At 35.4% G+C, this 25,024-nt stretch overlaps 13 protein-coding genes and 8 non-coding genes across 21 annotated transcripts; 7 read left to right on the top strand and 14 right to left on the bottom strand. All coding sequences in view use genetic code 11, as the record gives it.

Moving 5' to 3' along the window:
- Nucleotides 1-502: 502 nt before the first annotated feature.
- atpI (ATP synthase CF0 subunit IV) lies at nt 503-1,249 on the bottom strand. Its single transcript has one exon. The coding sequence runs from the start codon at nt 1,247-1,249 to the stop codon at nt 503-505; it is 747 nt and encodes a 248-aa protein (YP_009117473.1).
- A 246-nt stretch (nt 1,250-1,495) lies between these two features.
- Nucleotides 1,496-2,191, bottom strand: rps2 (ribosomal protein S2). The gene has a single exon. The coding sequence runs from the start codon at nt 2,189-2,191 to the stop codon at nt 1,496-1,498; it is 696 nt and encodes a 231-aa protein (YP_009117472.1).
- Nucleotides 2,192-2,325: 134 nt separating this feature from the next.
- Nucleotides 2,326-5,865, bottom strand: rpoC2 (RNA polymerase beta' subunit). Its single transcript has one exon. It carries the CDS (start codon nt 5,863-5,865, stop codon nt 2,326-2,328), a length of 3,540 nt encoding a protein of 1,179 aa, YP_009117471.1.
- Nucleotides 5,866-6,030: 165 nt separating this feature from the next.
- rpoC1 (RNA polymerase beta) lies at nt 6,031-8,882 on the bottom strand. Its single transcript has 2 exons — nt 8,442-8,882; nt 6,031-7,698 (listed from the first exon to the last, which is right to left on the bottom strand). The coding sequence occupies exons 1-2, from the start codon at nt 8,880-8,882 to the stop codon at nt 6,031-6,033; spliced, it is 2,109 nt and encodes a 702-aa protein (YP_009117470.1).
- Nucleotides 8,883-8,908: 26 nt separating this feature from the next.
- Nucleotides 8,909-12,181, bottom strand: rpoB (RNA polymerase beta subunit). Its single transcript has one exon. It carries the CDS (start codon nt 12,179-12,181, stop codon nt 8,909-8,911), a length of 3,273 nt encoding a protein of 1,090 aa, YP_009117469.1.
- A 519-nt stretch (nt 12,182-12,700) lies between these two features.
- Nucleotides 12,701-12,771, top strand: trnC-GCA. The gene has a single exon. It is a non-coding gene; the product is annotated as a tRNA-Cys (tRNA).
- Nucleotides 12,772-13,100: 329 nt separating this feature from the next.
- Nucleotides 13,101-13,190, top strand: petN (cytochrome b6/f complex subunit VIII). Its single transcript has one exon. The coding sequence runs from the start codon at nt 13,101-13,103 to the stop codon at nt 13,188-13,190; it is 90 nt and encodes a 29-aa protein (YP_009117468.1).
- Nucleotides 13,191-13,811: 621 nt separating this feature from the next.
- On the bottom strand, nt 13,812-13,922 carry psbM (photosystem II protein M). Its single transcript has one exon. It carries the CDS (start codon nt 13,920-13,922, stop codon nt 13,812-13,814), a length of 111 nt encoding a protein of 36 aa, YP_009117467.1.
- A 462-nt stretch (nt 13,923-14,384) lies between these two features.
- Nucleotides 14,385-14,458, bottom strand: trnD-GUC. The gene has a single exon. It is a non-coding gene; the product is annotated as a tRNA-Asp (tRNA).
- A 218-nt stretch (nt 14,459-14,676) lies between these two features.
- Nucleotides 14,677-14,760, bottom strand: trnY-GUA. The gene has a single exon. It is a non-coding gene; the product is annotated as a tRNA-Tyr (tRNA).
- A 67-nt stretch (nt 14,761-14,827) lies between these two features.
- Nucleotides 14,828-14,900, bottom strand: trnE-UUC. The gene has a single exon. It is a non-coding gene; the product is annotated as a tRNA-Glu (tRNA).
- Nucleotides 14,901-15,103: 203 nt separating this feature from the next.
- trnT-GGU lies at nt 15,104-15,175 on the top strand. The gene has a single exon. It is a non-coding gene; the product is annotated as a tRNA-Thr (tRNA).
- Nucleotides 15,176-16,036: 861 nt separating this feature from the next.
- On the top strand, nt 16,037-17,098 carry psbD (photosystem II protein D2). The gene has a single exon. It carries the CDS (start codon nt 16,037-16,039, stop codon nt 17,096-17,098), a length of 1,062 nt encoding a protein of 353 aa, YP_009117466.1.
- psbC (photosystem II CP43 chlorophyll apoprotein) lies at nt 17,046-18,467 on the top strand. Its single transcript has one exon. It carries the CDS (start codon nt 17,046-17,048, stop codon nt 18,465-18,467), a length of 1,422 nt encoding a protein of 473 aa, YP_009117465.1.
- Nucleotides 18,468-18,688: 221 nt separating this feature from the next.
- trnS-UGA lies at nt 18,689-18,774 on the bottom strand. Its single transcript has one exon. It is a non-coding gene; the product is annotated as a tRNA-Ser (tRNA).
- A 265-nt stretch (nt 18,775-19,039) lies between these two features.
- psbZ (photosystem II protein Z) lies at nt 19,040-19,228 on the top strand. The gene has a single exon. The coding sequence runs from the start codon at nt 19,040-19,042 to the stop codon at nt 19,226-19,228; it is 189 nt and encodes a 62-aa protein (YP_009117464.1).
- Nucleotides 19,229-19,451: 223 nt separating this feature from the next.
- trnG-GCC lies at nt 19,452-19,522 on the top strand. Its single transcript has one exon. It is a non-coding gene; the product is annotated as a tRNA-Gly (tRNA).
- A 96-nt stretch (nt 19,523-19,618) lies between these two features.
- On the bottom strand, nt 19,619-19,693 carry trnfM-CAU. The gene has a single exon. It is a non-coding gene; the product is annotated as a tRNA-Met (tRNA).
- A 165-nt stretch (nt 19,694-19,858) lies between these two features.
- Nucleotides 19,859-20,161, bottom strand: rps14 (ribosomal protein S14). Its single transcript has one exon. It carries the CDS (start codon nt 20,159-20,161, stop codon nt 19,859-19,861), a length of 303 nt encoding a protein of 100 aa, YP_009117463.1.
- A 141-nt stretch (nt 20,162-20,302) lies between these two features.
- Nucleotides 20,303-22,507, bottom strand: psaB (photosystem I P700 apoprotein A2). Its single transcript has one exon. It carries the CDS (start codon nt 22,505-22,507, stop codon nt 20,303-20,305), a length of 2,205 nt encoding a protein of 734 aa, YP_009117462.1.
- Nucleotides 22,508-22,528: 21 nt separating this feature from the next.
- psaA (photosystem I P700 apoprotein A1) lies at nt 22,529-24,778 on the bottom strand. Its single transcript has one exon. The coding sequence runs from the start codon at nt 24,776-24,778 to the stop codon at nt 22,529-22,531; it is 2,250 nt and encodes a 749-aa protein (YP_009117461.1).
- Nucleotides 24,779-25,024: the final 246 nt, after the last annotated feature.

The raw sequence follows: 25,024 nt of genomic DNA, 5'->3' as shown, positions 1-25,024 counted from the left end.
GTTCAACTAGAGAACAATTTCTTTTCTTTGAAAACAACTCAATTTTGATTCGACGAAATGGTATTAAAAAATTATTTGATAATACAAAATAGGTAAATCCTCTACCCTTATATTATATCCTTTTTTAGATAGATTAAATATTCTACCTCTAATTCTTTAGAGATAGAATATATAGACAAACTATGTACATAAAACGTATCCCTTCGAGTCATTGCTCGAAACCGGGATACACACATAGTTTACTAAACTAATTCCCATTAGTAAACCTATTAATATTATTAATGTAGATATGAATCTACAAATATGATCTATTCTATCTATCGATTTTATCGACGGGTGAGGTGATCCTTAATCTTTCTACTAAGATCTTAGAGATTCAGTATTTTCATTTATGACTATAATTAAGGGGGAATCAAAATGGAAAGAACATTTAACGTTTTATAAATATAAATGAGCAAATTATTATGAATCTGAATTAAAAGACTAAGTCCAATTAATTCAATTAATGATGACCCTCCATGGATTCTCCTATATAAGCTGCGGCTAGAGTTGCAAAGATTAGAGCTTGAATGCCACTTGTAAATAATCCTAGGAACATTACAGGTATAGGTACCACTAAAGGTACTAAGGAAACAAGAACGGCAACTACCAATTCGTCAGCTAATATATTTCCAAAAAGCCGAAAACTAAGTGATAGAGGTTTCGTAAAATCTTCTAATATGTTAATCGGTAAAAGTATTGGGGTTGGTTGAATATATTTACCAAAATAGCCTAAACCCCTCTTTGTAAGACCTGCATAAAAATAAGCTACTGATGTGAGCAAAGCTAGAGCTACTGTAGTATTAATATCATTTGTAGGCGCGGCTAATTCCCCATGAGGTAATTTAAAAATTCCCCAGGGGAAAAGAGCACCTGCCCAATTAGAAACAAAGATAAATAAAAACATGGTTCCTATAAAAGAAACCCAAGGACCATATTCTTCTTCGCCAATCTGAGTTCTAGCCAAGTCCCGAACAAATTCGAGAACATATTCCACAAAATTTTGAGCTCCGTTTGGAACAATTTGTGGGTCTTGAACAGCTAGAGTAGCTGAACTTAATAATACAGCAATTACAATCCAGGAAGTTATAAGTACCTGTGCATGAACTTGGAACCCCCCTATTTGCCAATAAAAATGCTGACCTACTTCCACACCGGATATCTCATAGAAAAAATTCAGCGTGTTAATAGGAAATTGTACAATATTCATATTACCCTTTCTATATTAAAGATGAATTTCAAAAAAAAAATGATTTTGGTTCAATGACCGATTCCTCAATTATTTCACTATCATCAGTTAGGTTACGAAATAAAATAATGAAATGATTATTTCATTGATTAAGAAGATTTCTGTATTTCTAGACTAAATATATCTTAATCTATTCTATAAGATTTGGGAATAGTAGCCAACTTAGTTTTAGCTTCTCTTTTTTTTGTTTATTCACTTTTTATAGAATTACAATGCTTTACCCGTGCGAATTGCTAAAATTAATTTATTTAGGATCAGTCGGATTGGTCCTCTACCATCATCATTGGCTGGGATTGGGATATCCACGAGATCCGGGTCACAATCTGTATCAACTAAGCAAATTGTGGGAATACCCAAAGTTCTACATTCCCGAATAGCAGTATATTCTCCTTTTTGATCGAGAATTATTACAATATCGGGTAATTTTTTCATGTATCTAATACCTCCCAGATCTTCCTGTAATTTGTTCAATTCTCTCCTGAGTATTGCTGCTTCTTTCTTCGTAAATTGATCAAATCCTCCCGTATTTTTTTTTTTCATTAAATTTTTGAATTTTTCAAGTCTTGCTTCTGTAGTAAACCAATTAGTTAACATACCCGCGAGCCATTTTTTATTTACATAATGACATCGAGCTGCTAAAGCAGCTAATTTAGCTGCATCAGCTGTTTGATGTTTTGTACCAACTATCATAAATTGTTTTCCTCTTTTTGCTCCATCAAACACAAAATCACAGGCTTCTGATAAAAAACGAGCGGTATAAGTCAAATTTATAATATGACTATTTTGACGTTCTTTAAAAATGTAAGGTGCCATCTTAGGATTCCATTTTTTTGTCTCATGACCAAAATGAACTCCTACTCTTACCATTTCTTTCAAATTGATGTTCCAATTTTTTTTCATCATTTTCTTTTTTTGCTTTTTAATATGAACTGGAATACCTACATTCCAATGGAATGGGTTAAATTGCTTGCCGTAGCCTACTTGGTACAAATATTCATTTGATTTTTTTTTTTATTTTTATACAATAAAGCAAATTGTTAGATTTCTTTCTTTATAAATTTCTTTTTTACTACTCCTACTCGTTTTGATTTTTTCTTTATTTTGACTAATTTTTTTAGAACTTTTTTTTTTTGTTTTTGCAATAAAACTTTAAAGAAAAAGAAAAAATCTTTCACTTTTATTGGAAATAGATTTTTCTTACTCATTCTCGGATCTATTTTACTCCGTTTTTTCAAACGGTTGAATCCAGTACCAACAGGTATCATTCTCCCGAGAATAACATTTTCCTTCAAGCCCTTCAACCAATCAATGCGACCTTGAAGAGCAGATTTCGCTAAGACCCGAGCAGTTTCCTGAAAACTCGCTTCCGATAGAAAACTTTGAGTATTCAGAGATGCGTTTGTCATTCCCAATAAAATGGTTCGATAGTTTATTCTTTTTTCGAGAGCACGATCCATTCTTTGTGCTTGTGATAATCTAATGAGTTCTCCGGGTAAAAAAAGACTATGACTATTTAGTCCATTTTCCAAATTTTTATTTTCGGACTTTTCGACATCTACAACTAAAACTTTCGATGTAATTTGGCGCACAATAATTTCTATATGCTTATCAGAAATTTGTACCCCCTGGGATCGATAAATCTTTTGAATTTCATTGACCAACTGATTCTGACTATCCTCCATAGTTATTCTAACACTGGTGAATGACCCCCAAAAGTTTCCAAAAAATCTTGCCAGGTGTCTGTTCAATTCTTTAAATTTTTTTTTTCGATTTTTCGATATTAAAGTATTCGAGCGGGCTTCTGATAATTGTTCAACTTTAGGAAGACCTTGAATTATATCATCGGATTTTAATCTGTCGTATGACATGGTGATTAATGTATCTCCTTCGTAAAGAATTTTCCCATAATAACTATTATGAGTTGCTCCTCGAGTACCCAAATAGGGTTTAGCTAATCTAATGATAAAAGATCCCTCACGAACAACTACAATTTGACCAGATTCTTGGAGTTGTTTATCTTCGAATATCCATATACTTTTGCAAAAAAATTGTCCAAGGCTGACTACTGGAAATGTTTTTTCAAAAAAATTGGATAGGGAAAAGTACAAATGAAAATTGAAAAGAATATTTCTGCATGAATCAAATTTATAAATTTCCCTCTTTTCGTCCATAAAATAGCATTTAGCTACTTGAAAAGTATTCGAGTCATTGTTAGAAATTGAACGTTCATTTAGTAATACTTTTTTATAAGTCATCAAACGACAGTATGGAAAACGATTAGAAATACTATGTAAATAACCCAGGAAACCTGACAATGCCATTTTTTTATTTGCATCCGACTTTTTTACTATATTTAAGCTTTTTAAAGAATCATTAAACAAAACGATTTGAAAAAAATCAGAAGTAGACAGAATAATAAAAGATTGATCTTTTTTATTCTCATTAGGTACTGAACGAATAGTTCCCTTACTAAGTAATTTACTTTGATCATTCGAAAAAAAAGAATTAGTGTGACCTAATTTGTTATGAAACAAAAATGGAGAACTTGCCATATTAAAAGAAGGGTATTTCAGCAAGCTAATTTGAATCATATTGATAATGATCTTATTTGTTCTTACTGAAATGAGAGAAATATAAGTCTTTTTTATTTTGAATCTGGGCCTTCCGTCTAATTGATTTTCAAGAAAATTCCTTTCTTTTTCAATTGAATAACCCCCGAGAATATTCCCATATTTTATCATTTTTGAACGAGGGTCATTCAAAAAAGCAAAAATATTGTTATTTTCATTTTTATAGAAAATAGATTCTATAGGCATTCTAAGAATTAAATGAGGACAAGGGATTCTTCGCTTCCCCGATTGTTTATCACACCATAATGGTACGATGAGTTCGTTTTTTACCCTCATATTGTTGGTATTTTCAAAAAGAATGGTGCAATCGATAGAGTCTTGATGTTCGTTAGCTATGGTTCGATCAGTTTCGAGATAATTGAAGATTTTTTTCCCTCTTTCAAAACAGTTTGAGTCAACTGATTCGTGTTTCACCTGATCCACTGAATAATTCGAAAGTGATTTATGTTTGTAAAGGAGAAGCTCTGTAATATCCACTTGATCTTGATCTTTATGAAAAGCGGATTCATATATCCCTCCCGATAATACCCATAAATGAGTTGTCTTTTCTATTAAATTAGACAGCATAGGGATATTCCAGTGCATTTCTCCTGTCAGGCCAGAATATATAGATTTCTTTACTTTCTCTTTAAAAGGGGGTTTTTTTGCACGAATCTCAGCAATTATTTGTTCCGATTCCACGAGTTGATTATTCTGAATGAATAGCAAGCTTTCTGGCGGAATCGTTAAGTTTTGTACTTCATATTGATTATCGATAGTCACGTCTAAACTATTATGGCATATATAAGCAGGGTGCCCATGACGGGTGCGGGTAGGAAAAACGAAATTTTCGTTGAATTCCATTTTTCCGGTGAACGGGGCTCGTATATGTTCTGCAATATCACCCGTAAATACCCCACCAGTATGAAAAGTCCTTAATGTTAGTTGAGTTCCCGGCTCTCCAATTGATTGGCCTGCAATAATGCCAACTGCTTCTCCTAATTCGATTAAGTTACTATGAGTAGTATTCCGACCATAACATAATTGACAAATCCAAGATATACTTTTGCAAGTAAAAGGGGTTCGTATATATATTGGTTGTATTTGGAAATAATAGAATTGATTGGCAAGTTTAATTCCAATATCTTCATTGCGCGTGGCAATACATCTTCCCTTTATATATACATCATCTGCTAATACGCGCCCAATGAGTGTTTGTAGAACAAATTGATTTTTGATTGTTTCTTGATCTTGAATAAGATTTACAAAAAGACCTTGTATAGTACCGCAATCTACTTTACGTACAACGAGGTGTTGTACTACTTCAACAAGTCTACGTGTGAGATATCCAGCATCTGCTGTTCGTATAGAAGTATCTACAACTCCTTTACGAGCACCGTAACAGGAAATAATATATTCTGTTAAGGAAAGTCCTTCACGTAAATTTCCTTGAATGGGTAGATCGACAATTTTTCCTTGAGGATCTGACATTAATCCTCTCATACCTACTAATTGGTGAACTTGAGATATACTTCCTCTAGCTCCTGAAAAGGACATCATATGTACTGGATTAAGAGGATCAGTCATCTTAAAATTCGGATTCATTTCTCGTTTCAAATATTCACTGGTAGCATGCCATATCTCAATCAATTGACGTAATTTTTCCACTGCATGTACATTTCCATAATCATGATGTCTTTCCGAAGCAAACCCTTGTTGCTGCACATCTTGGATAAGCCATAGTTTAGCTGGTGTTGTTAAAAGATCATCAATTCCTAATGAAATAGCTGCATCGGTAGCTTGCTGGAAACCTAAAATCTTCAGTTGATCTAATACATGTGATGTATATGTCATTCCAAATTGATTTACGAATCTTTTAATAAGGTGCTTCATAACAAATTTATCCATCCCTTTATTAAAAAAGGGCACTTCAAAAGGAAAGGGTACTTTTAATTTAGGTTGTATCATAAAAAGAAGGTATTTTCAATTTAGGTTGTATCAATAAAATATTTCCATTTTGGATAAAATCTCCCCATTTTGGGTTGGGGAGTAGGAATCAGCAATGGGTTTAAGCTCCAAAGCTCCTTTAATCTTTATCTCTGCATCAATGAAAGGATCATAAGATTAATAACATTAAATTCTGAATAGTGACAGTTCTTGTCGGATATCATAAGTCCACAAGCCTTTTATAGCTTCTTCTATTTCTCGATTAAAACGAATACGACCAACGGTCGTTCGAATGTATTTATTAAGTATTTCCCCCACTCTACATTTTCTTATTCGAAAATGATCATAGATTTCGTAGAAGGTACCGAAAGATTCATATTGAACTTCGATAGGAAGTTCTCGATTTACTGAATTAATAATAGAGGTATCTATATCTCTCCTCCATCGGAGCCATAAAGGACTGTCTAAATCAATTTGTTTTTGTTCATAAGCTTTAAGCGCATCATCATAGCTATAAAACGAAGGTGAGACGATCTTCTTTTTTGAATTATTCGGGTGGTATCTATTTTCATAAATGCCCTGGTTTTTTTGAATAGTTGATCTATAAAGTCCTAGAAGCATATCTTGAGTCGGTACACAAATAGGGTCTCCTATAGTTGGAGAGATAAGATTGAGATGAGAAAACATAAGTAAACGAGCTTCTACTTGAGCTTCCATAGATAAAGGTACGTGAACAGCCATCTGATCTCCATCAAAGTCTGCATTAAACCCTGCGCAAACCAATGGGTGTAAACAAATGGCACGTTCTTTTATTAAAATGGGTAGAAATGCTTGTATTCCTAATCTGTGTAAGGTGGGTGCTCGATTTAACAATATGGGATGTCTTTGGATAGTCTGTTTAAGTACGTTCCATATAATAGGTTTCCTATCTCGAATTAAAAATTTAGCAGTTCTTAGATTGGGAGCAATCTGTCGTTCAACTAGATCACGAATTAAAAATGCTTGAAAAAGTTCTATTGCGATTTCTCGGGGTAATCCACATTGGTACAATGAGAGATGGGGACCTACCACAATAACAGAACGACCTGAATAATCGACCCGTTTTCCAAGTAAATTTTCACGAAATCTTCCTTCTTTCCCTTGGAGGAAATCTGAGAACGATTTATAAGGTCTATCCTTACTATCTTTCACCGGTTGCGCGCCTATACTGTTATCAAGAAGTGCATCTACAGCTTTTTGGACTAATTTCTTTTTATCAAACAATAAATTTGGTATTAGAAATGCACGAGTCCATTCTATGGATGCTAAAAGATTATTATTTCGACGGATAACTTTTAGATAAAGTTCATTGAGATCCGAAGTAATCACTCCACCTTCATTTAATTTATACATTGGCCTCAGGTCGGGAGGAAGAACTGGTAATAGGCATAAAACCATCCATTGTGGTTCTACATTTGTTTGAATAAAATATTGAGCAAATTTCATCCGTCGAACCAGGCGATCCTTTCTTCTTTGAAGTGAAATAAGTTTTTTCTTGATACTATAATATAGTTTTTTCAAAGGAGAGTCCAAAAATTGGGGTTGTATCCCCAACCCCAATAATATAGATATTTTCGTATCTATTTCCTTCCATTCTATATATGAATGATCTATAATCATTTGCAGATTTAGACCAGCTAATTGTTCTTTGATAGCTTTTCCTCCAGTGGCAATTTCTCGCTCTTGAAATAGCGCAAAATCCCAAGAGAGATAAGAAGCAATATCTTTTGCCCAAGATTTAAACTCATATTCACGAAGTTTTCCCTGAAATCGCAATAAAGTTGGCTTGTTAACTGTGGGCCTAGTAATAAAAACATTTGGATAGGTTTTACAATCTTTTTTCCCCCCCTCAGAATCGGACATGAAAGTTTCCTCTCATCCGGCTCAAGTAACTATACCCAAATGGAAAGTGATTATGTATCATTATGCAAAAAATGTTTTTTGCTCTCTGATACAGACAATGTTTCCCGACGGTTTTCGTCCCCAAGTCATAAAACTAAATAGTTACTCTTTGCTCAAGTGCCAAGTGAATTCGATTATTGGTTTACAATTCGTATTATGACATAAATACGTAATTAATGAGCAGTCTTCTCCCTTTTGAACGATACATTTCTTTGTGAAAGATCTTTAATTTATTGTGAAATTCATATGGGATTTACTTGTCTCTATCTCTTTATTAATTGATCCTGTAGGTTTCTGTTTTACTTCGATGGTTACAATACTATTTGAAGCATATGTGCGATGAATAGACTCCTATAACCATATTTTCTCTTTGGTCTAGAATAAAAAGAAAAATGAAACAGATTTTTGATTCCATTTTGTTTCTGTTTCTGATAAAAGAAGTATTTTTACGAAGTCCAATTAGTAATTTAAATTAATATATTACTCAAGATATTAACCCACCCTAGATTCATTCCTCTTTATCAACATGGTTCTAATTCTGAGCTTCATGTCCCTCTTGCCGAGGGACGTGTCAGAGCTAAGGGCATCCCAATTAGATTGAATAGGATGACAGTTCCTATGGATCTGTATAATCGGAGCTTGTGATCAAGTCACACATCGCAGTATACTAGGCCTTCTAATTCTTTACGAGTCTTATTTAATAGATTCGCGATATAACTGGGACGTCGTTTGAAATACCAAATATGAACAACTGGACATGCCAGTTTAATGTATCCCATTCGATATCTTCGAATTCGAGGATCAATAACAAGTTCAACTCCACATTGAGTACAAAAATTGGAGTCGTAGTTTTCCTTCTCATTTTCTATCATTGGAGGTTTTACACAAGCACAAACTCCCCTTTTCCTAGGTCCAAATATCCTTTCACAAAGTAATCCACCTCTTATTGGTTCATAAGTTCTATAATCTAAAATCTGTTCTGCAGTCACTTGTCCGACTCTTTCTCCATTAGGTAATATTCTTTCAGACCAAGCGAGAATCTGCTCGGGAGAAACTAATCCAATTTGGAGTTGTTCGTGTTTATTCTGGTCATTCATAATAAATAAATTTTGATTCATTTTGATCAAACTTCCTTCTTATCTATCTGAAAGTCTATCTCAGATAGAGTAGTATGATTCAATTCTAGAGCTAAAGATCGTAGTTCTCGACTGAGCAATCGGAAAGATTCTGTAAAAGTGGTAGGTTTAGGCATTGGTTCTCCGTTGAAAATGGCACCAAATATTTTTTCACGAGTGTCCATATGATCAGATTTTAAAGTAAGTATCTCGTGTAAAATATAAGCAACACCAAAACCTTCTAGAGCCCAAACTTCCATTTCTCCTACTCGTTGTCCTCCTCTGGAGGATTTTCCTTTTAGAGGTTGTTGTGTAACCAACGCATAAGGCCCACGGGAACGTGCATGAATTTTGTCGTCAACTTGATGGCACAATTTCGATATATAAGCTATTCCTATTGTAACAGGTTGTTCAAAAACCTTTCCTGTTCTTCCATCAATTAATCTATGTTTTCCAGGATTATCAGTTTCAAATACCCATGGATTAGCTGTTTGCTCGCTAGCTTTATAAAGCTCAGAAAACACTAGTTTTCTAGAAGCTTCTCGCTCGTACCTTTCGTCAAAAGGTGGAAGTCTATAATGTTTGTTCATTAGTTTTCCTGCTAAACCAAGTAAACATTCAAAGATCTGTCCTACATTCATTCGTGAAGGTACCCCTAATGGATTTAATACCATGTCCACTGGTGTTCCATTTTGTAAATAAGGCATATCTTGCCTGGGCAAAATTTTTGAAATAATACCTTTATTACCATGCCTTCCCGCTACTTTATCACCCACTTGTATTTTACGTTTTTGTAAAATATATACATGAACTTTTTCTATAATATCGCCGAGATAATCGTCTTCCTCCTCCTCGAACTCCTGAAAGCATCTCACATCGATAACTCGACCTTTTACACCTTTAGGGACTCTGAAACAATTTTCTTTTCCAGTAGGTGCCTTAATATCAAATAAAGCTTGTAATAATTTTCCTTCTGGAGTATTTATTAGTGAGTCTTCTTCTGCTTCCAGTATTAATTTACCTACTAATATATCACCTGTTTCTATCCAAGATCCTATCATTACAATGCCGTTTTCGTCCAGATGACGGAGTAAGTAAGCATTTAAATGAGGTATTTCTCTAGTTATTACTTCAGGGCCCTGGTCCGTAAAATAAACTCCAATTTTGTATCTTACGATCTGAAAAGAAGTAAAAATGTCTTCATATACCAGACGTTCACTAATAAGTATTGCATCTTCAAAATTGTATCCTTCCCATGGCATATAGGCCACTAAAATGTTTTTTCCCAAAGAAAGTTCTCCCCCTGCTGTAGCTGCACTGTCTGCTATAATTTGTCCCCTCTTTACATATTCCCCTTGGCGAACTCGGGGTTTTTGATGCATACAAGTATCACTATTAGAACGTTGATATAGAATCAATTCTGTTTCTATATTGTCTCGAGCAACAGATGAAGTTATGATTATATTTTCACCATCAATATACTTTATTTTTCCCCCTTGCTTGGCTATAGCTACACTTCCTGAATCTAGAGCTACTTGACCCTCCAATCCAGTTCCAACAATACACTTCTCAGGTTGAACAAGTGGAAGTGCTTGACGCTGCATATTAGAACCCATTAAAGCACGATTCGCATCATTATGTTCGATAAAAGGAATAAGACAAACTCCAACGGAAAAATATTGGGAAGGGAAAATACTTCTGAAATGAATTTGGTCCCATGCAAAAAATAAAAATTCTTGCTGAAATCGAGCTGCAGTCAATTGTTCCTCTGGAACCCCTTGATTTAATGCCAGAGAATTTCCTATAGCTATCCGATAGTATTCATCTTCTCCCGGTAATAGATAAACCATATGGTCTTTGTTCGATCTCTCAGATAGCCTATAGAATGGACTTTTTAAAGAGCCGTAATGACCAAGCGTTGCATAAATAGATAACGATCCAATAAGCCCAACATTTATTCCTTCGGATGTCGTAATCGGACAAATACGTCCATAATGACTAGGATGAATATCCCGTGTACGAAAAGTAGACGTTCGACTTGTCAATCCTCCAGGGCCCAAAGAGCTCACTTTTCGACTATGAACTATTTCTGCCAACGGATTAGTTTGATCCAAAAATTGTGATAAGGGATGTAACCCAAAAAAATTCTGAAAAGTACCCGTTAATGAAATGAAAGTTTCCAATTTAATAAGAGTTATTCTCTTTTTAACATTGATTGATATACCAGGTAATATAGTTTTTTCAACTGCTTCTCTGAAATCATATAGAGCTAATCGTAATTGCTCTTGTAATAAATCTGCTACAGAACGAATATATCGATTTTTTAAGTGATCTATATCATCGAGTGTACCTGCTCCAAATTGCACTTTGATAAGGTAATCCACAGCAGCCAATATATCGTACGGTAATAATAAAATTTCGTTCTCGGATACATCAAGACTTAGTTTTTTATTCAGATTTCGTCGACCCATCTTTCCTAATAAACATTTCGTTCGAAAAAATGTTGTTACTTTTTCATCTATAGACTCAAAATCCAATTCTTCTTCTTCTTCTTCTTCTTCTCCTTCTTCTTCATTTTCGTCACTTATGTAAAGTTTTTTATAAAGTTTTAAAATAGCTTTCCGCTTCCCGCCATACCAAGTATAATACTCCTTCGAATATCGGAAAAACGCTTTAACATTCTTATAGTTAAAAATCTCTTCGAAATTTAGACCCATAGCCAATAAAAAAAGTAAAACAGATATTTTTTTTTTGTTTATACGAATCCATATCTTTTCTTTTTTTTTATTAAGCTCTAATCTTGATCTTCTTCCCCAATCTGAAATTATTGTGCCAATCCAGATAATGTTTCCCGACGGTTTTCGTTTCCAAGTGTAATAAATACCGGGGCTTCTTACTATTTGATTGACCACGACTCTGTAATTTCCATTTATTACAAAAGTTCCTTTAGAATTCATCAAAGGAATATCTCCCAGATATAAAATCTGGTCCTGTATTTCACAAGTTTTCTTAGTTTTCTTAATCAATCTTGCTGGTACATATAATTGACAGTTATATGTAACAGACATATATACAGCATCTCTCTCTTTAATGAAAGGTTCTGTTAATTTATATTCAGAACCAAAAAGAATAATTTTTATCTTTTTATTTGAGCTTTCAATTTTTGAAAAGTTATTGATTTCTTCTATTAAGCCTTGATTGATAAAACGAAAAAATCCTTCAAGTTGTATTTTACCAAATTGGGGAATTGTCAATATTCCTTTATTTTCTTCTAATCGCATTGAATGTTTGCTATCCTATATTTCTATAGTCAATTTTATATTTCGATATTGTATTCCCCATTAATCTAGACGAATAAATTCGACAAAAAATTGACATGTTTTGTTCACTATATCAAAAAAAAAGAAAAGAAAAAAAGGAAGCTATTTTCTTTTATTATTAAACAAATGATATATGATGTAAATATTTCTATAGTTGTAAATTCTCTAGTTATTGACAGACAAAAGTGGATTTAGTATACTTAATTGGGTACTCTAAATTCCTATTCTATACTAAAGGCAGGAACTTCAATTCCTAACCGATATTAATAGGTTATAGGTTCCATTTTAATAAGATAATTGAAAACCAATCCCTCTTTTTCCTATTGGAAAAGTCTAAATCCCCTATTAGACCTGGGGACTATAAATTGGTTATATGGCATATCCGAGTGATAAACAAGAATACGTGAAATACCTTACATATCATCTCCGATAAATAAAGCAAAATAGAGTTTTACCTTAGGATAAACTAGATATGGGGATGGCGACATAGCCAAGTGGTAAGGCAGGGGACTGCAAATCCTCGATCCCCAGTTCAAATCTGGGTGTCGCCTTGGTAGTCTAAACAAATACAAAAGTCTCTATTTGTATCCATGTCTTTTGGAGACAACTTGTGTAGCTTCAGGTGCTATTGCTAATATAGCAAATAAAATTGAATTTTATCGTTAATGTCTGATCTGATAGGTAGTTTATAGTAATTAGTTACAATAAAAAATTTTGAGAAGCCTCTACTATCGACTCATCCTTTCAGAATAGGAAGGTAGAAGATTCCCACTTTGCACTATTTTGAATAGTTCCATTATCATCAAGAATCAATAATGATATTATTAATTTGTTTTTTTTTTTTACTTTTTTTTAAGTTTTTAAAAAGAGAGGGATTCGTATGGATATAGTCGGTATCGCTTGGGCTGCTCTAATGGTAGTTTTTACTTTTTCTCTTTCACTCGTAGTATGGGGTAGAAGTGGAATTTAATAGAATTTGAATAGTCCTTCTGTGTTTAATCGTTCTGTTAAAAACAAATAAACAATGATTATTACGATGATTAAATCATTACTATCATTAATTATTTATCTATTCATTAATTATTTATCTATCGTTAAATTAAATTATCAACGAGATGATTTATAATATCAAATTGATCATGTTAGAAATAAAATTCTACTTCATATTTAGAAAATATGAAGTAGAGTTTTATATAGCGAACCATACTATTTTTCACTATACATCTGTTAAAGCATATGGAGCATTATTGCTCTGTCTTTTCCATATCAATTTTTTGCCTTTACGATATACAATTTTGTATATTACTATGGAATAGTAAACAATGCGTATTCGTATTATCAATATTTTTGAAAATATTATTCAAATCAAAATAACACCTATGTTTTTATTTACATCAATTTTTCCAGAGATATGTAAGAAATTATGTCTAGTTCCCACGAGACAAATTAGAATTTAGATCTACTTATCCAAAATCTGTATATAAGTGGTATAAACGAAAATTTTTTTGTAACTACTTCTTCTCAAAAAAATCTACTGACCGCTATAACTTTTTTATAGTGACGATTTAGACTAATTCTAGATTCTAAGTAATCACTCTAGTTCACTTTGAGGCTTCGTTTGCGCGTAAATGACGATTAGAAAAGCAGTGGGCACTGCAATGAATAATAGAATAGCAATAAATGCAAGGTTATTTACTTCCATGATTGATTTTCGCTTCGTTTTAAAATAACTCGAGATTTGATCTCATAGAGTATCTCTTTTTTTTTACAAAAAAAAATTTCATTAATGTTTGTCTCAATCAAATATTTCTTTTTTATGTTAATGTCTATTATATATTAGAACAGGATCTATCTATATAGAAATAGATGGTTTTGATAATAGTCAAAAACCAAAAAGGGTCTAGTAAAAAATTGATGAGCAAACAAAAATATGAGAGATGAACGCAGAGCGTAAATCTATACACGGTATTCTTCCTAACACAGATCTATCTTACTACGCCTTTTTTATTTCTCAAGGAAAAAAAGATTGCAGATCTAATAATTCGGCGAATCCACACACAAAATGTGTAAAAAAGATGTCAAATCTATTCTAGTCTACTCTATTTCCCTTTTTTGCTCTTGTTTGGGGTAGGAATCGCTCAAACAATTGTTCAATTTATTGAATCGGGACTGACGGGGCTCGAACCCGCAACTTCCGTCTTGACAGGGCGGTACTCTAACCAATTGAACTACAATCCCACTAGGTACAGTTTATTGACTAAACTGTCATAAAAAAAACTGTGCCGGGTCGTATTTGTAAAACTTTTATCTTTCAAATTTATATATCAAAACTGTTCGTTCCGATTCTTTCTCTATAGTTCCGATTCTTTCTCTATACAGTAGGGTAGGGGATTCAAAAACCAATTACCTTTCTTATCTGATAGATAAATATCTATCTCAATCTATCAAGTTGGTATTGGGCCGAGCTGGATTTGAACCAGCGTAGGCATATTGCCAACGAATTTACAGTCCGTCCCCATTAGCCACTCGGGCATCGACCCAGGGAAAAATGGGAAGTTGATTATAGTACCTAATTAGGTACTATAATGACTTTCCTAGCCTACCTAGTACCCCTAGGGGAAATCGAATCCCCGTTGCCTCCTTGAAAGAGAGATGTCCTGGGCCACTAGACGATAGGGGCCTACTTATTGTTATAATATTCAAATCCCTAGGAATTTGTCAATATAAAAGAATCTTTCTTCATATTTCATTATTTTATATTCTTCTTGTGTTGTCAGGATCGACAATATAACTATATTCAATTAATTTCTATTATTGACCCCATTATTATGGCATCTATCGAATATGTAATAGACTTCTCCATTGGTAATGAAATGGTCAAAAGCCCTTTTAACTCAGGGGTAGAGTAACGCCATGGTAAGGCGTAAGTCATCGGTTCAAGCCCGATAAAGGGCTCTTGCTTGCAATAAAGCCCAGTTGTTATTTTCAACATTTATTTGATTAAGACAAAAAAGATGCAATATACCTTTTTTTTTATAACGGAATAGAACATGTTAATATAATTGAGCATAACTAACATATAGAATTTTGTTTTTTTTTAGATAGAACTTTTTTTCTTATATCTCGCTACTAATAAGACGAGGAATAGTATAAGATTAGGCATAATATACTTCACTTTCGTATTTTTCATTGAAAAATGACTAATTTCAATTAGTACGTATTACTTATAAAACTAAATAAAAATGAGAAGTAAGTGAACCTAACCCATTGACTGATTAATAATATAAGTTATTCTTATATTGAAAATTGAGGTAGATTTTGAAAGTGAACCTTCATGAAATTATTCAAATACTCTCATATTTGGTTGTTAATTGGATATTCTGTCGAATGATTTTTTTCTTTCAAAAAAAAAAAACAAATGGATATGTAAGTCTGAATTCTAGATGGAAGTATTTTCCTTTTATCTTTAAAAGCATAATTCGATTATGATGTACCAAACATTCTTACTATGTTTGTACAAGACATTTTATTTTGGTCATTCTACCAGTGGAAAATAGATTGGAATTGAGATAAAAAAAAGATAAGAAAAAAAGAAAATAGAAACAACTTCGAATTATCATGCATTTACTATATATAAGTAATTCGGTTTCAATATAAAATCCGTGCCAATAAGGAATCTTCGAAACCCGATTTATTGAAAGGGATGATGGATGAAAAATTGTCCATAAATATTTCAATATAAAACAGTGTATACCCTTTGATTCTATCGAATAGGGTGTTCGGAAAAGGTTGAAATAGTTAAATAGGAGGATTACTATGACTATAGCCCTTGGAAAGTCTTCCAAAGAGGAACAAACTTTATTTGATATTATGGATGACTGGCTACGCAGAGACCGTTTTGTTTTTGTGGGTTGGTCCGGTTTATTGCTTTTTCCTTGTGCTTATTTTGCACTAGGCGGATGGTTCACGGGCACAACTTTTGTGACTTCGTGGTATACTCACGGGTTGGCCAGTTCCTATTTGGAAGGTTGTAATTTTTTAACTGCTGCAGTTTCTACGCCTGCTAATAGTTTGGCACATTCTTTGCTACTATTATGGGGTCCTGAAGCACAAGGAGATTTTACTCGTTGGTGTCAATTAGGTGGTCTATGGACTTTCGTTGCTCTTCATGGTGCTTTTGGTCTAATAGGCTTTATGTTACGCCAATTTGAACTTGCTCGATCTGTGCAATTACGACCTTATAATGCAATTGCGTTCTCTGCTCCGATTGCTGTTTTTGTTTCCGTATTCTTGATCTATCCATTAGGTCAGTCTGGTTGGTTTTTTGCACCTAGTTTTGGCGTAGCAGCTATTTTCCGATTTATCCTCTTTTTTCAAGGTTTTCATAATTGGACCTTGAATCCATTTCATATGATGGGAGTTGCCGGAGTATTGGGTGCTGCTCTTCTATGTGCTATTCACGGTGCTACCGTAGAAAATACTTTATTTGAAGACGGTGATGGTGCAAATACATTCCGTGCTTTTAACCCAACTCAAGCCGAAGAGACTTATTCTATGGTCACTGCGAACCGTTTCTGGTCCCAAATTTTTGGGGTTGCTTTTTCCAATAAACGTTGGTTACATTTCTTCATGTTATTTGTGCCGGTGACCGGTTTATGGATGAGTGCCATTGGAGTAGTTGGCCTAGCTCTAAACTTACGTGCTTATGATTTTGTTTCCCAGGAGATTCGTGCAGCAGAAGATCCTGAATTTGAGACTTTTTATACAAAAAATATTCTTTTGAACGAAGGTATTCGTGCTTGGATGGCGGCTCAGGATCAGCCTCATGAAAATCTTATATTCCCTGAGGAGGTTCTACCCCGTGGAAACGCTCTTTAATGGAACTCTAACTTTAGCTGGTCGTGACCAAGAAACCACTGGTTTCGCTTGGTGGGCTGGTAATGCTCGACTTATTAATTTGTCAGGCAAATTACTTGGAGCTCATGTGGCTCATGCCGGATTAATTGTATTCTGGGCTGGGGCAATGAATTTATTTGAGGTGGCTCATTTTGTACCAGAAAAACCTATGTATGAACAAGGATTGATTTTACTTCCCCATCTAGCTACTCTAGGATGGGGAGTCGGTCCTGGTGGGGAAATTGTGGACACTTTTCCCTATTTTGTATCCGGGGTACTTCACTTAATTTCTTCTGCAGTTTTAGGCTTCGGTGGTATTTATCACGCACTAATTGGACCCGAAACTTTAGAAGAATCTTTTCCATTTTTTGGTTATGTATGGAAAGATAGGAACAAAATGACCACAATTTTAGGTATTCACCTAATCTTGCTAGGTGTTGGTGCTTTTCTCCTAGTGTTTAAGGCTTTGTATTTTGGTGGCATATATGATACCTGGGCTCCCGGCGGTGGAGATATAAGAAAAATTACGAACCTTACGCTTAATCCAAGTACTATATTTGGTTATTTACTAAAATCCCCTTTTGGAGGGGAGGGATGGATTGTTAGTGTGGACAATCTAGAAGATCTAATTGGAGGACATGTGTGGTTAGGTTCCATTTGTATCTTCGGTGGTATCTGGCACATCTTAACAAAACCTTTTGCGTGGGCTCGCCGTGCGTTTGTATGGTCCGGAGAAGCTTACTTATCTTATAGTTTGGCAGCTCTCTCTGCCTTTGGTTTCATTGCTTGTTGTTTTGTTTGGTTTAACAATACAGCTTATCCCAGTGAATTCTATGGACCTACCGGCCCAGAGGCCTCTCAAGCACAAGCATTTACTTTTCTAGTTAGAGACCAGCGTCTTGGAGCTAGTGTGGGGTCTGCCCAAGGGCCCACTGGTTTAGGTAAATATCTTATGCGTTCTCCTACTGGAGAAATTATTTTTGGAGGGGAAACGATGCGTTTTTGGGATCTTCGTGCTCCCTGGTTGGAACCTTTAAGAGGTCCTAATGGTTTGGACCTGAGTAAGCTGAAAAAAGACATACAACCTTGGCAAGAACGACGTTCAGCAGAATATATGACTCATGCTCCTTTAGGTTCTTTAAATTCTGTGGGTGGTGTAGCTACCGAAATTAATGCGGTCAATTATGTCTCACCTCGAAGTTGGTTAGCCACTTCTCATTTTGTTCTAGGATTTTTCTTTTTCGTAGGTCATTTGTGGCATGCAGGAAGAGCTCGTGCAGCTGCAGCAGGATTTGAGAAAGGAATTGATCGTGATTTTGAACCTGTTCTTTCCATGACCCCTCTTAATTAAACCAGAGATAAAACTATAAAAAACCAGAGATAAAACTATAAATATCTAATTTATTTTTAGATATTAGAAGGATAGTTATATCCTTTGCCATTATTCTTCCAACTGAATCCTTGTTGCTCGGCTATACTATATATAGCCGAGCATTTTTATTTGTACTGAACTAAGTTCTATCTAGGATTTTTTTTTTTTCATAAGCTAGGTTAAATTGTTCGATCAACAAAAGGAGAGAGAGGGATTCGAACCCTCGATAGTTTTTAACTATACCGGTTTTCAAGACCAGAGCCATCAACCACTCGGCCATCTCTCCCCAATGAGCATAACTCATTTTATCCCGACAGATAATATCTGTCTATAGGGCTAATAGTTATATATATATATAACTATTATGATGATAAAAATAAAATTTTATTATTCTTTCTTTATACTCGAAATTCTAAAATTTCGATTCATTTATGATCAAATAAAAATTGATGATCAAATAAAAATCCGTAGTGCATTTTAATTAAAAAGACCGGATAGGGATCGAATGGTATAGCCTTTTGAATCTGTTGGAAGCTTTTAAGATTACAATCATGACTATTGCGTTCCAATCGTCTGTGTTTGCATTAATTGCGATTTCAATTCTACTAGTAATTGGTGTACCTGTCGCACTTTCCTCTCCTAATGGCTGGTCAAGTCAAAAAAATGTACTATTTTCAGGTGTATCATTATGGATTGGATTAGTCTTTTTAGTAGGTATTCTAAATTCTTTCATATCTTAAGATATATTGATCTTTTTATCCTTCCTCCCCCTGGGCCTAAATTAATTCACAAAGGAATTTAATTTATGAGAAATAAAAAAACCAGGTAATGAAAGTGCTCAAGGGAGAGGTTATTTATTAATATGATTTATAATTGATCAATAAATCTATTGAAATAGAAAAATTGACCTCCATAGAATGGTAATATATGGGTATTAATATATACCCATATAACGAGTCAAATGCGGGTATGGTTGAATGGTAGAATTTCTCCTTGCCAAGGAGAAGATGCGGGTTCGATTCCCGCTACCCGCCTATCTGTAGAATAGAAAGTTATCGTATTGGTTTAGTCGTATTTGTATCGTATTTATAACATACAGCCAAGATAAGATATATGAAATTTATTGTGTCTTTGCGGAGACGGGATTTGAACCCATGACTTCAAGGTTATGAGCCTTGCGAGCTACCAAACTGCTCTACTCCGCGTTATCCCTTCATATTAACCTTTCTTATAATACCATTATAATGGGTACATCGAGCAATCCCTTGGGTATTCTATTCTCCCTCCCTTATATAGGGAGGGACTTTTCTATCGTAACAATAACTTTATTTCTATCATAACAATAACTTTAAATAATTCTTTTCTTTACCCTACCAACTCGATTTTGTTACCCCAGCCAACAAACATGCGTGAGCCATTTCACGGATTATATATCCGGATAATTCAAAGTCTCTATAAATGGCTCTCGGTCTTCCAGTCTTCAAACAACGTCGGCGAAGACGTGTAGGTGCACTATTACGCGGTAGAGATTGTAATTTTCTATAAATTTCCAATTTTTCATCCAGTGATGAGACTTCGCTCATCTCTTTTTTCAAAGATTGGCGAAGCAAATTATATTTCCTTTCCAATCTTTGTTTCTTTTTCTCTCTTTGAATGAGACTTTTTCTTGCCATAATGATTCAGCTACTTTATATAAAGAATATAGATCAAATTTGAGATGGAGAAGTATTACGTGGATTACTCCTTCTTTTTATACACAGATGATTATACACAGAGATTGGATTTAAAAATCTAAAAACTGTGTATAAAAAGAATTAACCGAATTTACCTGATGTAGAGGCGATTAAGAAAGCTGCATAGGTGAATATATAGCCTACAGAAAAGTGAGCTAATCCAACTAATCGTGCTTGAACAATGGAAAGAGCTACCGGCTTATCTCTCCATCGAACTAAATTAGCCAGAGGTGTGCGTTCATGAGCCCATGCAAGAGTTTCAATCAGTTCTTGCCAATATCCACGCCAAGAAATAAGAAACATAAATCCAGTAGCCCAAACAAGATGTCCAAATAAGAACATCCACGCCCAAACAGATAAACTGTTCATACCAAAAGGATTGTATCCATTAATTAGTTGTGAAGAATTTAACCAAAGATAATCTCTTAACCACCCCATTAAATAAGTGGAAGACTCATTAAATTGAGCTACATTTCCCTGCCATAAGGTTATATGTTTCCAATGCCAATAGAAAGTAACCCATCCAATGGTATTCAACATCCAGAAAACTGCTAAATAAAAAGCATCCCAGGCCGAAATATCGCAAGTACCGCCCCGTCCCGGACCATCGCAAGGAAAACTATAACCAAAATCTTTCTTATCAGGCATTAGCTTAGAACCGCGCGCATCTAAAGCACCTTTTACTAAAATCAATGTAGTCGTATGCAAACCTAGAGCAATAGCATGATGAACCAAAAAGTCTCCGGGACCAATTGTTAAGAAGAGTGAATTTTTATTATCGTTAATAGCATTCAACCAACCGGGTAACCATAAGCTTTTTCCGGCATTGAATGCTGGATCATTTGCTGAAGATAAGAGCACATCAAAGCCATATAAGGCCTTACCATGAGCAGATTGTATCCATTGAGCAAATATAGGCTCAATCAAGATTTGCTTTTCTGGAGTACCAAAAGCGAGCATAACATCGTTATGAACATAAAGTCCCAAGGTATGAAAACCTAGGAATAAACTAACCCAACTCAAATGAGATATTATGGCTTCCTTATGCTCCAACATTCTCGCCAATACATTATCCTTATTTTGTTCTGGATTATAATCTCTAATGAGAAATATAGCTCCATGAGCAAATGCCCCCGTCATAATGAATCCGGCAATGTATTGATGATGAGTATATAAAGCAGCTTGAGTAGTAAAATCTTGTGCTATGAATGCATAGGCAGGCAAAGAATACATGTGTTGAGCTACTAAAGAAGTAACAACTCCCAAAGAAGCTAGAGCAAGACCTAATTGAAAGTGAAGAGAGTTATTGATTGTGTTGTAAAGACCCTTATGCCCGCGTCCTAATAAGCCTCCCGGAGGAACATGTGCTTCTAAAATATCTTTTATGCTGTGTCCAATCCCAAAGTTGGTTCTATACATATGACCAGCAATGAAAAACACAAATGCAATAGCTAAATGATGATGCGCGATATCAGTTAGCCACAAACTTTGAGTTTGTGGATGGAATCCCCCGAGAAGAGTTAGAATAGCAGTTCCCGCCCCTTTAGCGGTACCAAATAAATGACTGCTGGAATCAGGATTTTGAGCATAAAGATTCCACTGACCTGTAAAAAGTGGTTCCAACCCTTGGGGATGTGGTACTACATCTAAAAAATTATCCCACCTTATGTGCTCTCCTCTTGATTCAGGAATAGCCACATGAACTAAATGCCCCGTCCAAGCCAAAGAACTGACTCCGAAGAGCCCTGATAAATGATGATTTAGACGAGATTCGGCATTTTTAAACCATGAAACACTTGGTTTCCATTGAGGTTGTAGATGCAACCAACCCGCTGTTAAAAAGAGAGCAGAAAGAAATAGCAAGAAAAGAGCTCCAATATAAAGATCTTCATTAGTGCGTAAACCAATTGTATACCACCACTGATAAACACCGGAATAAGCAATATTTACTGGACCGGGAGCACCTCCTCGGGTAAAGGCTTCTACGGCCGGTTGACCAAAATGAGGATCCCAAATTGCATGAGCAATAGGTCTTATATGTAAGGGGTCGTGGACCCATGCTTCGAAATTGCCTTGCCAAGCTACGTGGAACAAATTACCAGAGGTCCACAGAAAGATTATAGCTAACTGACCAAAGTGAGAAGCAAAAATCTTTTGATAAAGGCGCTCTTCGGTAATATCATCATGACTCTCAAAGTCATGTGCAGTAGCAATACCAAACCAAATACGACGAGTAGTTGGGTCCTGGGCCAAGCCTTGGCTGAACTTTGGAAATCTTGATGCCATAATGCTTTATCCTCCTAGCCATTATCCTACTGCAATAATTCTTGCTAGGAAGAACGCCCATGTTGTGGCAATTCCACCCAGAAGGTAATGAGCTACTCCTACAGCGCGTCCTTGAACAATACTCAAGGCTCTTGGCTGGATAGCAGGAGCAACTTTTAATTTATTATGGGCCCAAACAATAGATTCAATAAGTTCTTGCCAATATCCACGGCCACTAAATAGGAACATTAAACTAAAGGCCCAAACGAAATGAGCACCTAAGAATAAAAGACCATATGCAGATAATGAAGAACCGTAAGATTGGATTACTTGAGAAGCTTGTGCCCATAGAAAGTCACGGAGCCACCCGTTAATTGTAACGGAACTCTGCGCAAAGTTTCCTCCTGTAATATGAGTTACCACTCCCTGATCACTTATACTACCCCAAACATCGGACTGCATTTTCCAACTAAAATGAAATATTACTACCGAAATTGCATTGTACATCCAGAATAACCCTAAGAAGACATGATCCCAGGCAGATACTTGGCATGTTCCTCCTCTACCAGGCCCATCGCAAGGAAAACGAAAACCAAGATTCGCTTTATCGGGTATTAAACGAGAACTACGAGCAAATAAAACACCTTTAAGTAATATTAATACAGTCACATGGATAGTAAATGCATGAATATGGTGCACTAAAAAATCCGCAGTTCCTAATGGAATAGGCAACAAGGCCACTTTGGCACCTACTGCTATCAAATCACCACCTCCCCAGGTTAAGCTGGTACTTGCTGTTGCATCAGGAGCTGTCAAACTGGGTGCTAAAGCATGAGTGTTTTGTATCCATTGAGCAAAGATAGGTTGTAATTGGATAGCAGTATCTGAAAACATATCTTTAGGACGTCCTAAAGCACTCATAGTATCATTATGAATATATAGACCAAAACTATGGAAACCTAAGAAAATACATACCCAGTTGAGGTGTGATACAATTGCATCACGATGTCTCAGAACACGGTCTAAAAGATTGTTGTACTGAGTAGTCGGATCATAGTCTCTTACCATAAAAATAGCTGCATGTGCAGCAGCGCCAACTATGAGAAATCCACCAATCCACATATGGTGCGTGAACAGAGATAGTTGGGTACCATAGTCAGTAGCTAGATATGGATAGGGAGGCATAGAATACATATGATGAGCTACGACAATAGTTAAAGATCCTAACATAGCTAGGTTAAGAGCTAATTGAGCATGCCATGAAGTAGTTAAGATCTCGTAAAGACCTCTATGTCCTTCCCCTGTAAATGGACCTTTATGAGCCTCCAAAATATCCTTGAGGTTATGACCAATAACCCAATTGGTTTTATACATATGACCAGCGATTAGAAAAAGAACTGCAATAGCCAAATGGTGGTGTGCAGTATCGGTCAGCCACAGACCCCCCGTTACTGGGTTGAGCCCTCCACGAAAAGTCAAAAAGTCTGAATATTTCGACCAATTCAGAGTGAAAAATGGGGTCAATCCCTCAGCGAAACTGGGATAAAGTTGAGCTAAAAGCTCACGATTGAAAATAAATTCATGAGGAAGCGGTATCTCTTTAGGGTCCACTCCAGCATCTAAGAGTTGATTAATAGGTAAAGAAACGTGTATTTGGTGTCCTGCCCAAGATAGAGAGCCAAGTCCTAGTAACCCTGCTAAATGGTGGTTCAACATGGATTCTACATCTTGGAACCAAGCCAATTTTGGAGCAGCTTTGTGATAATGGAACCAACCAGCAAAAAGCATTAACGCTGCAAAGATCAATGCACCGATTGCGGTGCAGTAAAGTTGCAATTCACTAGTTATTCCGGATGCTCGCCAAATTTGGAAGAACCCAGAGGTGATTTGTATTCCTCGAAAACCTCCACCCACATCTCCATTCAAAATTTCTTGGCCTACTATCGGCCAAACTACCTGAGCACTGGGTTTAATGTGAGTAGGATCGCCTAACCATGCTTCATAATTGGAGAAACGAGCACCGTGAAAGTACATCCCACTTAGCCAAATAAATATGATGGCTAATTGACCAAAATGAGCACTAAATACTTTGCGAGAGATCTCTTCCAAATCATTGGTATGGCTATCAAAATCATGAGCATCAGCATGTAGGTTCCAGATCCAGGTGGTAGTATTGGGTCCCTTAGCTAGTGTCTTTGAGAAATGACCAGGTTTAGCCCATTTTTCAAATGAGGTTTTAACAGGATCCCTCTCCACTATGATCTTTACTTCTTTCGGTGAACGAATGGTCATTGAGTTCTCCTCTTTCCAGACGAGACATGAGAAAAAACCCGCCGAATTAAAAAATAAAAAGAAAAATGACTATATATTCTAAACTCGTCCCTCTCTTTATTTCCCAGTTTAGAACTGGAGCGACTATGATACGGAAGTCCATTTGAGGCAGATGTTCAAATTTATTATGACATATCCGATAGGTGCTTAATGGACCGTTACGAGATATAAAACTTTCTCGCCCAGTGGTAAGATATATAAATATGA

Source organism: Cupressus sempervirens, plastid (assembly GCF_028749045.1).
Source record: "Cupressus sempervirens plastid, complete genome".
Classification (NCBI taxonomy): domain Eukaryota; kingdom Viridiplantae; phylum Streptophyta; class Pinopsida; order Cupressales; family Cupressaceae; genus Cupressus; species Cupressus sempervirens.
The sequence above is the reverse complement of the archived record's forward strand: the minus strand, read 5'-3'. Positions and strand labels throughout refer to the sequence as shown.